Source organism: Piliocolobus tephrosceles, chromosome 5 (genome assembly GCF_002776525.5).
Source record: "Piliocolobus tephrosceles isolate RC106 chromosome 5, ASM277652v3, whole genome shotgun sequence".
In the NCBI taxonomy this organism is placed as follows: Eukaryota; Metazoa; Chordata; class Mammalia; order Primates; family Cercopithecidae; genus Piliocolobus; species Piliocolobus tephrosceles.
Window position 1 is genome coordinate 130161087 of NC_045438.1, and position 12891 is coordinate 130173977.

Consider the following 12891-nt stretch of genomic DNA (forward strand, 5'->3'; position numbering starts at 1 on the left):
TCTAAGACAATCTTAGAGGGAAGTGGGGGTTAGAAAGAGGGAGAAGGTATGGCCATTCATCAGGAACCCTTCAAGAGGGAAGTAGCAGAATATTCTGTTAAAACACAGGGCCCCTGCAGGCTGACTGCTTGGGTTCTAATCTCAGCTCTGCTACTTGCTGGCTCTGTGACCTGGGGCAAGTAAGCCTGTCTAACTTTTCTCTGCCTCCACTTCTCATCTGTGAAATGGATGTAATAATAGTACAGTACTCAAAGGATTATTACGAGGAGTACATCAAAGGAACTAATATTTGCAAGGTGCTTAGGACAGTGTCTAGCACATTGTGTATTATAGAAGATTTGTTAAATAGGAAGAATATGGGTGATTATCACATGCTAATAGAATTTAGAAAGTTATAAATCGATAGCACTTAAACTTCTGATGGTAAGAAGTTAAGCATAACTAGGATGTTTTGTTTATTTTTGCTGGGTTGTTACAGTCTTTTGCTTCCATTTTAAACTTCCATTTTTCAGCTGCAATTTATCTTCATTTGAAATTAAAATTTTTTTTCCAGAAATCTTCAATGATGAATTACTTTTTAACAAGAACCTGATTATAGCTCACACTTTCCCCTATTCAAATCACATAGTCAAAATGTGTGTGTACTGTGAGAATTTGGTATTTTTTTACCGTCTATAAACTTACATAGTTGTTCTCTTATTGTGTGCTTTTTAATATGTTTTCTTAATAGTAATGGCTATATATTTTGAAAAGCATATATATATGAGTGGAGCTCATAATATGCTTTACAAACATCATCTCATTTAATTCTTAAACAGAAACACCTGGGGGATAGATCTGTAGGGCGAGGGAGGGGGAGGTCTCCCCCTCCCCCATTGAGAAGTGGAATTTGAGAGAGGGAAACTTCTTTAAAGTGATGTACCTGGCTAAAGGTGAAGCCACTGTTTAATCTCGGACTCTTCAAGCTCTTAACATCTTTCTGCAGCCTCTTGTCTTTCCATGGAGAGTGTCAGTTTTAGAATGTTAGTACCTGGAAGATAGGTTCCAGATCTGTGAAGCATAATTTACACAGAGGACTTCAGAGTCCCAGGCACAATTGATACTTAATAAATCTAATGTTGGTGAGGGGAGGGGATTTAATAGTAACCATAATACTGATTTTGATGACAGACTATCAATTTTCATTTTTAAAAATTCTCAAGTGCAGAAAAAGATATCTTCTTTTAAACAATCTTGTTTTATAAGATAGATTAATTGATTCAGCATATTCATGTATGACTAACAGCTATGCTATATTGGAACCTTTCTTTTTCTGTTGTTTTATCAGATTTCTGACCTGTTTGCTTTGCTTTTATACACTGTCCTCAGTCCAGATGGCAGGTACAGGTCATCTTCCATGCTATTTTTGTGTAGTAGATATTTAAGTTACTAATAGAATGAACTCAGCAGAGCCGGTTTGTTTGTCCTAGTACATGCCTTTTCTAGTTTATTAACTTTTGAAAAGTAACATCAGTCTCAAGCACTTTGTGATTGTGATACTAACATTAAATTTAAACTCTGAACAGTGTTTTTTTGCTTGTTTGTTTGTTTGTTTTTAATAGGGACAGGGTTTTCCCATGTTGCCCAGGCTGGTCTCAAACTCCTGGGCTCAAGTGACCCGCCTCGGCCTCCTGAAGTGCTGGAATTACAGGCATGAGCCACTGCACCTGGCCTCTGAATGGTGTCTTAGTCCTTATAGATGTTCTGTATTTTCTATCCCATAAACTTGCCTATGCTCTTCTTAAATGCAGATACTAGAATAAAGTGGAATGCTAGAATTGTTTTTTTTTCCAAAAAAGATAGAATAACTTAACCATTAACCTAGCTTTTTGCATTTTTAACTGTAGTACCAGAAGAAAACATTGCAACTATGAAGTATGGAGCCCAAGTTGTAAAGGGGGAGCTGAAATCAGCCTTATTAGATGGTGATACTCAAAATTATGATTTGGATCATGGATTTTCAAGGCACCCAATTGATGATGACTGCCGTTCGGGCATCGAGATTAAGCTAGGTCAGCCGTCCATTATCAATCACATACGGATACTCCTGTGGGACCGAGATAGCCGGTAAGTGATTAGCATGACTTAGAAACTGACATTATATTTGAGATGACTTAACTTTGTGGTCATCTACTTTTGTTTTATAGATATGATGGTTTATCTCTTTGTGATCATTCTGCTATCTCTTGAAGGTTGGTTTTGGGGAAAGAGTTAAAGGGTACATTTCTTTAAAAGAAATACACTTTTTTGTTTTTTTCTTCTTATAAAAATAATGTGTGTTTATTGTAGAAACCGTAGAAAATATAGAAAAGCACATAGAAGAAAATAAAAATTGCTAGTAATCTCATTACCGTTTATTAATCTTCATATGTACCTAGCTAGTGTTTTTTTCAATTATGCATGGACACATACACACACAAAACAGAAACCTGCACAAACATAGTTTTATGGATTAGATATACAAAAAGCTAATTTTACTTTTAATACATTGTGAACATTCTACCCTTTAAAAATATTCCTCTAAAATGTATTTTTAATAGTTGTTTTGTATTCTACCATGAGTTAACATTATTTACTTGATTCATTAGTTTTGGATATTATAACCTTTTAAATGCATTTTACCCTATGAAAAGAGAAATGTTGTCTTTTAGTGTGTAGATAAGTATTATCCTCAAAACAAAAGAAATTTGTGAGAAAATTTAATGAACTCCAGTTTGGAAACCCATTCAGTTTCTTAGGGGCTTCAGAATTCTGCCTTTCTTCCAGCCACTGTGATGCTTTCACCCGCTGTGGCTTCTAGGTTCAACCATAATGGCAGAAGTACCAGAGCAGTATGGTGACAAGAACCGAACTGTTTCCTTCATTGCTGTTTATCATAAACCTAAACCCTGCATACCCAGAAACTGTGCCCCACTGATGCCTCTTTAGATCTGGGCATGAAGGGCTTAAATAGTAATGATGATGATGTCCTGCAAACCTTACAAGGTAGTGTGTTTCTTCTGTTAGCACCACTGCCACCACCCTGACTTTTTAGGCCATTTGGGCGCAGTGTGAAGGGAAGCTTTATGAAGTAAGAGTCAGCATTTCCCATGTGCATGGGTGTGTGAGATCCCCAGGTTATCTTTTCCTGTTTGCCTTTTTTTTTTTTTTTTTTTTGACACGGAGTCTCGCTCTGTCGCCCAGGCTGGAGTGCAGTGGCCGGATCTCAGCTCACTGCAAGCTCCGCTTCCTGGGTTTACGCCATTCTCCTGCCTCAGCCTCCCCAGTAGCTGGGACTACAGGCGCCCGCCACCTCGCCCGGCTAGTTTTTATGTATTTTTTAGTAGAGACGGGGTTTCACCGTGTTAGCCAGGATGGTCTTGATCTCCTTACCTCGTGATCCACCCGTCTCGGCCTCTGAAAGTGCTGGGATTACAGGCTTGAGCCACCGCGCCCGGCCTCCTGTTTGCTTTTTATTAAGAATATATTTTCTGGGAGGCTGAGGCAGGAGAATGGCGTAAACCCGGGAGGCGGAGCTTGCAGTGAGCTGAGATCCGGCCACTGCACTCCAGCCTGGGCGACAGAGCGAGACTCCGTCTCAAAAAAAAAAAAAAAAGAATATATTTTCTGATATTTTCTGATATGTAGCTTATTGGATATAATTTGATGTTTTTAATTGGCAAAGTGGAACCAATCCACATGTCTCATTTCCAAGAGTCTCTGATTAATAACAACAGTATAATAATAATACGTATTTGCAGTACTTTCATTACTTTTATGTGGTAGACACTGTTCTAAAAGCTTTACGTATTTCACTCATTTAACTAATAGTGAAATTATTATAAAAATAATAAAAGTTTAGTATGTTTGAAACAAAGTGGTTGTCATCGTTTCTGTGATGTTAAATATTTATAGGCCACTTTGTGTTAGTATGTGCGTTACATTCACGAGGGATTTAACTTTACCACATAACAGTTCTTTTCTTACAGAAATTGTTACCATTCTAAGCAAAAGTGAAAAATTCAGGATCTTAAGCCAAAAAGATTCTGACGTGTTGTAAAATTATAGCCTGTGTTACTGATAACCCAGAGAGATTCAATAAAAGGTTATAACCAGTTTGAGACTGAGTGATAAAATGAATGGGAGTGAGGGGACAGCAAAGAAAATGAGGGGATGACACAAAATAAGCTGACCTTTTCTGGTCACAACTGTGGGTTGCAGGATGACATTTATGGTCACCTAAATCTTCCAAGATTGTTCCTGTTGATATTACAGTACAAGTAATAACTGCATCTCAGATTTAAATTTGGCTTATGACAGGGGAATATAGATTTGTTCAGGATGGGACCTGCATGTAATGGTTTGGAGTAGCTGACTAGGGGAGGATGATAGGCTGTTTTCATTACTACCAGATTATCAGCTGGCAAGTTTTAAGTTGTACCCAAAAGAAACGTGCATTATCCCTTGACTGGTGTCATTTATTTTTTTGCGGGTAGCTTATGTGTATGGGAGGGTAGGAGACTGGTAGGCAGCAGGAGATAGGTTGCCCTCTGTGGGGGAACCATTCCAAGTTGACTTTCTTCCTTAGAGGGGTGGCCGAACACCCTGGCCAGGGAAGGTAGAGGGAGAAAGCGTACTTCCTGCTTCTCTATTTTCTGTTCTTCTCTCTCTCGTAGCATCATGTATCTTCTAATATGGTATAGGTGAGGCATCCTGACCATGTTTGAAAAGGAGTAAATATCTTGCATGTCTGATGTGTCAAGTACTGTGTAGGACCCTGGGGATATGAGTATAAATACAGGATGGCCTTTGTTCTTAAGCAGCTTATGATTTGAGAAAGCAGACAGACAACCTGAGAGATAATTTCAGTGCATTGTAGGTGAATGCTATCATAACATTGTTTTGTTATTAGAATTTCATTATGTAGAAAATGTAATTAGTGAATTCTGTATTTTTGTATCTTTTAACACTTTATTAAAGTACAGCTTTGTATTGTTATTTTAATATGGTAATTTTTTCTGCTTTTTCCTTTTGATTCACAGGTCTTATTCATACTTCATTGAAGTGTCAATGGATGAACTTGACTGGGTTAGAGTGATAGACCATTCCCAGTATCTGTGTCGTTCTTGGCAGAAATTATATTTTCCAGCCCGTGTCTGCAGGTTAGTTCTCAGTGGTTAACAAATGATTTTTATTTTTGTATAAGGAGATTGGACTTTGAGAAGCAGAACTGCATTTTTTTCATCTTGAAAAAAGAGTTTTTCAGGATGTCAAAACTAAACATATCCCAAGTAAAAAACTTAGGAAAGTATGGAAAAATTATGTATCCTAATATTTACAGTGTGTTGTAGAACTATTTATACAACATGTCTTGTATAATATATATGTAGTACACACGTGAATGAATGAGAAGGGAAAGGGAACATTTGAGAAGTGGAATGTTTTTTAAGCTCTGTGCTATACAGTGAATGGTCATATTCATTGTGATACATTGAAAGCAGAATTATTGTTAGGGGTGCATTCTTCTTAGGAAAGCCATGAGAGATATTTCTGGAGTTTTCCTTGGCAATGGCCAGGGCCGGAGGAGATTTTTGAATGCCAGTGTGCATGTTCTGGTTATCTGTTTTTTCTGTAGGTTAGTGGTTAACAAATGGGGTTTGACAGAATGAGTGTTTCAAGTGGGGTTGCATTTGGGGCAAATGACGCTTAGCTAGTGGGGCTTGAGGCTCAGAGCTTCTCTTCAGCCAGAGCACCTCCGCTTTTATTTTTGTTATGTATTGCAGCCCTCAATATTGTTGTCTTTTAAAAATATCAAAAAGCTACAGTTTTAATATTTCATATTCTCCCTTTAGGTATAATCCGTCATTTAAAATTTCTGAAATTTTGTAAAGCCTATACAAATTAGTGAATTTGTTTAGGTGGTTAAAGGGCCCAGAAATTCTGTTGTTTTTTTCTGTTGTAGTTTTCTCACTGGAAATTGTCCTTAGATATTCTTTACCTTAAAGTCAAAAGATTAAAGGTAGAACGTGATTAGTTTGTTTGCTCAGGAAGAAAAGGGAAGGGATATGGTGAGTGTACACCATGGAGAATGTGGGGCTGGCCCCTCACCCGTGACCCATCTGATCTCCCACTGTGGCTGATTGGGAGCAGATGGGGAGGCACCAAAGCACTTAGTCTTTTGGTCAGAAGTTACTCTTATACTTGTGAAACTTATGGTCTAACAGCAAAAGGCTGAATTTTTACCTCCACTATAGGAACTTCACAAAACCGTTCAGCCTCTGGTACAGTAAAGAACGTTGCCTACATTTTTTTTTTTATTGGTATGACCAGACACAATGTTATTACTCAGGGATCCTCTTGTGTGAAAATGAAGAAAATCAATTTCATTTCCCCAAGGACAGACTTAAGTGTCTCAGGTCTGGCAGTTGCTCTTTTATCAGAGGAGTTTTGAATGGATTAAAATAAGAGGGACAAGAAATTGAGTGAAGATTCCATATCTCAGAGCTGCCTGGGGATACTTCCAGAGTGATAAGAGGGACCCCCACGTGGAGGAGGAGATTGAGTCTGCATTGACTCTGGTTATTACTGTTGTATCTGATTAAAACACAGGCAGCATAACAAAGCGTCTGATATGGACTGAAGGATTGTGTGTTTGCATTTAATTTGCAACAACAGGAACATGACTCTCAGAACAAATAATCATGAATATAATAATACCAGCCATGACAGCCTGTGTGCTTTACCCACCTGAAAGCTCCTGTTGTATGTATGGAAACATGTGCCTTTGATCATGATCTCTGGCTTTTAGAAAATATACTTTACCTTTGTATATTAGTAAGCATGATTATACTCTCCTTATTTTGTCTTTCCTGTCTGGCCTTGATTTTGTTGGTAGAGCTGTTATGTGTTTAGAGACTGGCTGTATTCATGATGCTAGTTTTTGTCTTGATATAGCCAGCTCCCAGTTCTGGTTGAAAAATACTGAGCAACAGTGATCTTAGTGATAATGATAACAAGAAGAGGAAAGAATCTTGATATCCATATTAATAAGAATTTTTTAAAAAATTAAAACCACCTTATTATATTAATTACTACTTTCCTTAGTAAACTGCCTTTTTTTACGAGTTTGTAATTGTATAGTATTTAAAAATGAACCTAAGAGTATGTCTATAGATTAACTGAGGATGTCTTGGTGTTTCTTATCTTCACAATTATTTATTGTCTACCTAAACAATGTTCTAACTACACTTCTTCCAAGAACTTCACTGGGCAAATAAATTCTTTATTTCCTCAGCACGTAAGTGTTCAATTTGCATTATGTTCGTTAATTTGCATATTTGTATGGCAACTTTGTTCTTTAGTGTCCTTTGCGTGTTTATCTTGCCTCTGATACTAAAATTACAAGCTCTTGGAGGCAAGGAGTATGGATTCTATTATTATTCTTGCACAGTGCTCAGACTGTGACCTTGTATGCAGTAGGTACTGTATAAATGTTAGCATAGGTTTCATGGTGTCAAGGCAATGACTATGTAATGAAGAGAGATTGATCGAACATTAATATGTACATATATTCCTTGGGACTTTTTATCAATGTATTCATTAATACATATATGAGTGCTGGAAAATTCTCTGTAATGGTAAATGGTTCTGACTTCTTTGCAAAGGTTACTTTGTTTTTTCTTCAGGAAACTGAATTTGGAGGTTATTCCTGAAGAATGTAAGTGTCATGTATTGATGAAAGATTACATCTAATACATTCACAAAAATGATACCTGATGAATGGGAAATCTGAGATTACCCCATCCTCTCTCTGAGTTTAGGCTAAACCACATATGAATCAGAATTGTGTAGTAGAAAAATAATGGGCTGTGGAGTTAGGTAGAGCTCCTCTCAAATCTTTGTTTCACCTCATATTTGTGTTGTGATAAGATTGTGCCTCTCTGAGCCCTAATATCTGCATCCATAAAGAATAGGAATACCAGCACCTGTTCATGGGGTTTGATGTGAGAGTTAGATGATATAGCACATTTACATGTACGGAGCACAGTTCTGGCAGAAAGGAGGGGCTCAATAAATGGCAGTCATTTTTATTATTTTTCCTAATTTCAGAAAGTCCTGACTGATGGTTGACCTTCAGAGAGAGCCATTCCTGCCATCGTCGTTGGTCATGGTAGCTCTTACCATCAGGTGGCTGTCACTGTCACCTCTGGAGCCTAGTCTTTTTGGTACTTTTTAAATTGCCAATCCATACATACAGTCGAAAACATGGCTTAAACAGTTTTAGCTTAACAACCGGCCCATCTTTGTATATGTCTAGGAGTTTTCATATATTTTTGTTGGTAAAATATATATAACATAAGATTTGCCATTCATCTGTCTTGTCAAATGTAATTCAGTCAGCATTCATCTCAGCAAGATAGTCGCTGTTATCTAGTGGCAGATAACATCAGTCTTCAAAGCCAGTGTGATCATTCCAGCCATGATAATGAATGCAGGGCAATGGTCCGCTTTGCCTTTCTGGGCTCGTTTTAGGAATGTTTGTGAGTTAAGTGGGGATTACTGTATGTAGCCAAAAGCTTAGACCAGTTACCCCCTTCAGACTTTAACTGGAGACGGAGAAAAGTGACTCATCAATTTATGCACAATTTTTCATATGCCTTGAGAACCATGTTATGTCTTATCAGCCTTTTCTTTCTAAGGGAAGGCAATTTCCACTTTACCCATAATCTGTAACCTTCAAATTGTCTTCTTGGTTATCTGGTAAACTCTCTCTCAGTCCTTTCCACCTTAGATAATCGAGTCTAGTACTGAACAGAAAACACTAGTAAGGAATGGTGAATATTGAGTACCCTGGGGGTACTTTTGAAATTTTGAGCTGTTCCTCAACATGTTGCTGTTAATTTGGCAGCCATATAATATTGCTGAAAAATGAGAAAACTTTAAAACATGAGTGTGAATGGATAGAAGTAGAATTCAAAGTGTGCATGTGACTGGTGGCTGGAATTGCAAGTGAAATCTTGGTCTAAAACCTGAAAGTTGAGAGAGAAGAAAGCAGGGCTAAAAGCAAAGTTCTCAAGGTTATACCCACTGAGAGAGGGAAGAAGAGCATAGGTGGGAGAGGGATTTACCTTAGGGGCTGGACTGAGTTTAGAGGAGGATCAGGAGCATTGTTTACTGGAGACAAGGCCAGACAGGGTGTTGAGATGGGTGTAAGTTGATAATTTAGAGCCTGGCATAGGGGAGATGAACTTGTTTAATACAAAACTGGGTTTCTTTCTTTATTTCCTTTTTTTAAAAAATATCAAAATGGAAATATCTCTCATTATAAAGTTATAATGTAGTATATATTTTAAATATTGATAAAACTTGTCATCTGGAAATGTTGTACTCAATTTCTACCAATTGCATGCAAAAATGCCCCTTTCTGTGAACCTTCACCAATGCAGACACTGTCACCATTTTGCCAATGTAATATATAATTTGTTGAAAACAAAAGTCCTATTTTACTTTGAATTTCTTTATTGGTGAGTTAAAGTATCTTTTAATACTGGCCATTTGTTAATTTCTTATTTATGAAAAGCCTGTTTTTGTCTTCAGCATATTTTTCTTCTGAGAGTTGTCTTTTTCTTTTTGTCTTGTGAGAACTTTGTATCAATACATACATATATGACATTATTCTTTTGCCTGTCATATATGAAATTTGTTACACATTTTTAGTGTTTTATTGGTACTTTTTGCCATATAGAATTTTACTTTTTAAAAAATGTATTCAAATTTGTCCATCTTTTAATGATTTCTGGCTTGGTATTATGATTAGAAGATTATTCCTCATTCTAATATTAGAGAATGTTAAACTTTTATGTGTATGTGCATATCTTTTTTCTACTACTTGTTTTTTTTTTAAGCTTTATATCTAAGTATTTAATACAGTCAGGATATTTTGCATATATCTTTTCAGGTAGGGATAGTCAGTTGACTAAAGTCATTTATTTAATAATCATTTTTTGCTATCCTAATGTGATCAGCCATATTTATCATGAGCTGGATTCTAGCATATACCCTACTCAGTTCCACTGATTTCTTTGATTCTTGCTGCAAGTATTTTAATTATTGTAGTTCACTGCCCTCTTTTTTCTTATTTTCTTAGAATGAGAAATTGTAGTGTGCCATATGTGTCATAGAAAACAGAAAGGGTATCATAGAGCATGTGCTGCTAGTCTGTCTTCTGGTTGTCATAGTCACATTAGAGGCCATAAGTGATGATAAACATCTCACTAGAATGGTTCTACTTTCACTTACAACAGGAAATTTAGGCATGCTTCACCAGCTAAGGAAATAGGTTTTATGTATTCATTCATCACTCACCCATTCAACAAATAAGCGCCTACTTTATGCTCTTGTTGTACTTGATATTGAGGCCACAACAATGAAGAAGATTGCCAAGGCTTCTGTGCTCTTGGAATTTGGTAGAAACAGATTGAAACAAACAAATAATAAGAGCACATGACATGGCCGGGCGCGGTGGCTCAAGCCTGTAATCCCAGCACTTTGGGAGGCCGAGACAGGCGGATCACAAGGTCAGGAGATCTAGACCATCCTGGCTAACCCGGTGAAACCCCGTCTCTACTAAAAAAATACAAAAAACTAGCCAGCCGGGCGAGGCGGCGGGCGCTTGTAGTCCCAGCTACTCGGGAGGCTGAGGCAGGAGAATGGCGTAAACCTGGGAGGCGGAGCTTGCAGTGAGCTGAGATCCGGCCACTGCACTCCAGCCTGGGCGACAGAGCGAGACTCCATCTCAAAAAAAAAAAAAGAAAAAAAAAAAAAAGAGCACATGACATAATTATGAGTGTTGCAAAGATAGTACTGTGATAGTAATGGAGGTCGGGGAGGAGGATTATTTTAAATAGGGTAGTTAGAGAAGGCCAGAGACAGGGGGTAGGTATTTTAAGCTGAGATGAAGGGGGTGATATTTTCTGGTCATTGTTCTACTTGTGTGTGTGTGTGTGTGTGTGTGTGTTTCTTTGTATTTTAGATGGGCTTGCTCTGTCACCCAGGCTGGAGTGCAGTAGTGCCATCTTGGCTCGCTGCAACCTCCGCCTTCTGGGCTCAAGTGATTCTTTCACTTCACCCTCCTGAGTAGCTGGGACTACAGTCATGTTCCACCACACTCAGCTAGTTTTTTCTATTTTTAGTAGAGATGGGGCCTTGCCATGTTGCCCAGGCTGGTCTTCAACTCCTGAACTCAAGCGATCTGACTATTTCAGCCTTACAAAGTTCTGGGATTACAGGTGTGAGCGCCACCATGCCTGGCCCATTGTTTTAGATATTTACACAACATCTAAATATTTTCTTTGGTGTACATTGAATGTTATTCAGGAGTAGCTGGTCTACGTAGGAGACCTCATTAGATGAGTACTCTAACTTTACTGTGTTTTGATATATGGCATTTTAATCTCATTTATTGCTTCTATACATTCTAGGCCCCCCTCATTCCTGCTGTCAATAGATACAGCAAAATTTTTTTTCTCCTATTCTCATTATAGTACCTATACAGTGGTATAGATCTACATAAAACAAATGAGAAAATAAACATTGCTATTTATGAAAGTATTCGTTCCCTGCCATATTAACGCTGTATAATGTGTGTCTTCTTTCGTTTCTCTTTTGTTCCCTACACCTCCGCCCATAACTGGGCATTGATATACTTATTTACTTTTAAAGGCGGACACTCTTACGTTATTCAGTGTTCACTAGATTGCTTTAGAATCCTAGCTAGAATAATGCTGAGCCTTTACTTTCTTCTTACGACTGGAGAGCTTCACAATTCAAGAAATGCCTTATTCAGATGTAAAAGAAACAGGAATAGTTTCATTTTTAAAGAAAGCAATCTTTCTAGTTCATACTTAGTTTCAATTGTCCATCTACCCACAACCTTGATATTTTAGTTGAACTAGCAAGAGCAACCCACATAGAGGAACATTTTCTTCTAAGACTGCAAAGCAAAGTGTAGCCACATGGTGTCACTAAATTATAGCAATTTTACTTGAAGCTAAAGAGAATTTAAAAATTGCTTTTTTATACCATCATATTTAAATATAAATGGTTCTGAAAGTCTGTGATTTGTGAAATAACATGTGAAACTATTTGTTCTATTTAAGTCTTTCTGCTGAGTTAATGATGTCCAAAGTCCAGAGGTATATATTTTGGTGCTTGCTAGCTAGTTCTTGAGTTGTCATCTGCAAGGCATAGGTGAAATGTGGGCTTCTGTAGTCCAGCTATTCAGTTTCATGCAAATAAGTTTTTTTAACCTTCCTTTGGAATTTTGAAAGAGAGGAGTAACTCAAAGGAGATAGGAGATAGATTCTCTAAATATTTAAAAGGAATCAGAAAACAGAAGAAAAGAGGAATGAGGATAAAGAGAAATGAGGTTACAGGACCTCAGAAGAGGTAGGAAGGGAACAGTCTAACATTTGTTGAGCATCTTCTATGGGTCAGGCACGTCTCATTACCTTGTGTAATTCTTATAATAGCCCTGTAGGAGAAAAACCACTACTTAATTTTATAGATGAGGAAATGGAGCCTTAGAAAAGCTAAATTTGTAACCAGGTCTGCCTGACTCCACATTACATTGCTGCTGCAAGAATCAAGGTAAAGAAATAGCTCTAGAGTAGGAAATAGCTCTTAGAGTAGGAGAAGGAGGCATTGAGCCCTGAAGAAGCTCTTACTGCCTCTTTGGAATGAGCAGTTTCCAGCAATCCTGTAGGGGAGGGCCTGCTATGGCCAAATTCTACTAGTGCTGGTCACAGCCACCCAGACTACACACACATTATACTAATAATATGTTTTCTGTTTTAAAATGCTCCAAAGGGAGCG

General features: G+C 37.6%; 1 protein-coding gene across 1 annotated transcript in view; it reads left to right on the forward strand.

Moving 5' to 3' along the window:
* Window positions 1-12891, forward strand: part of BTBD9 (BTB domain containing 9) — a 471085-nt gene that overhangs the window by 58909 nt on the left and 399285 nt on the right. Inside the window, exons 5-6 of the mRNA XM_023212708.2 lie at window positions 1887-2106; window positions 5061-5180. Coding sequence (XP_023068476.1) covers window positions 1887-2106; window positions 5061-5180 — 340 coding nt within the window. The remainder of the gene's footprint in view (window positions 1-1886; window positions 2107-5060; window positions 5181-12891) is intronic.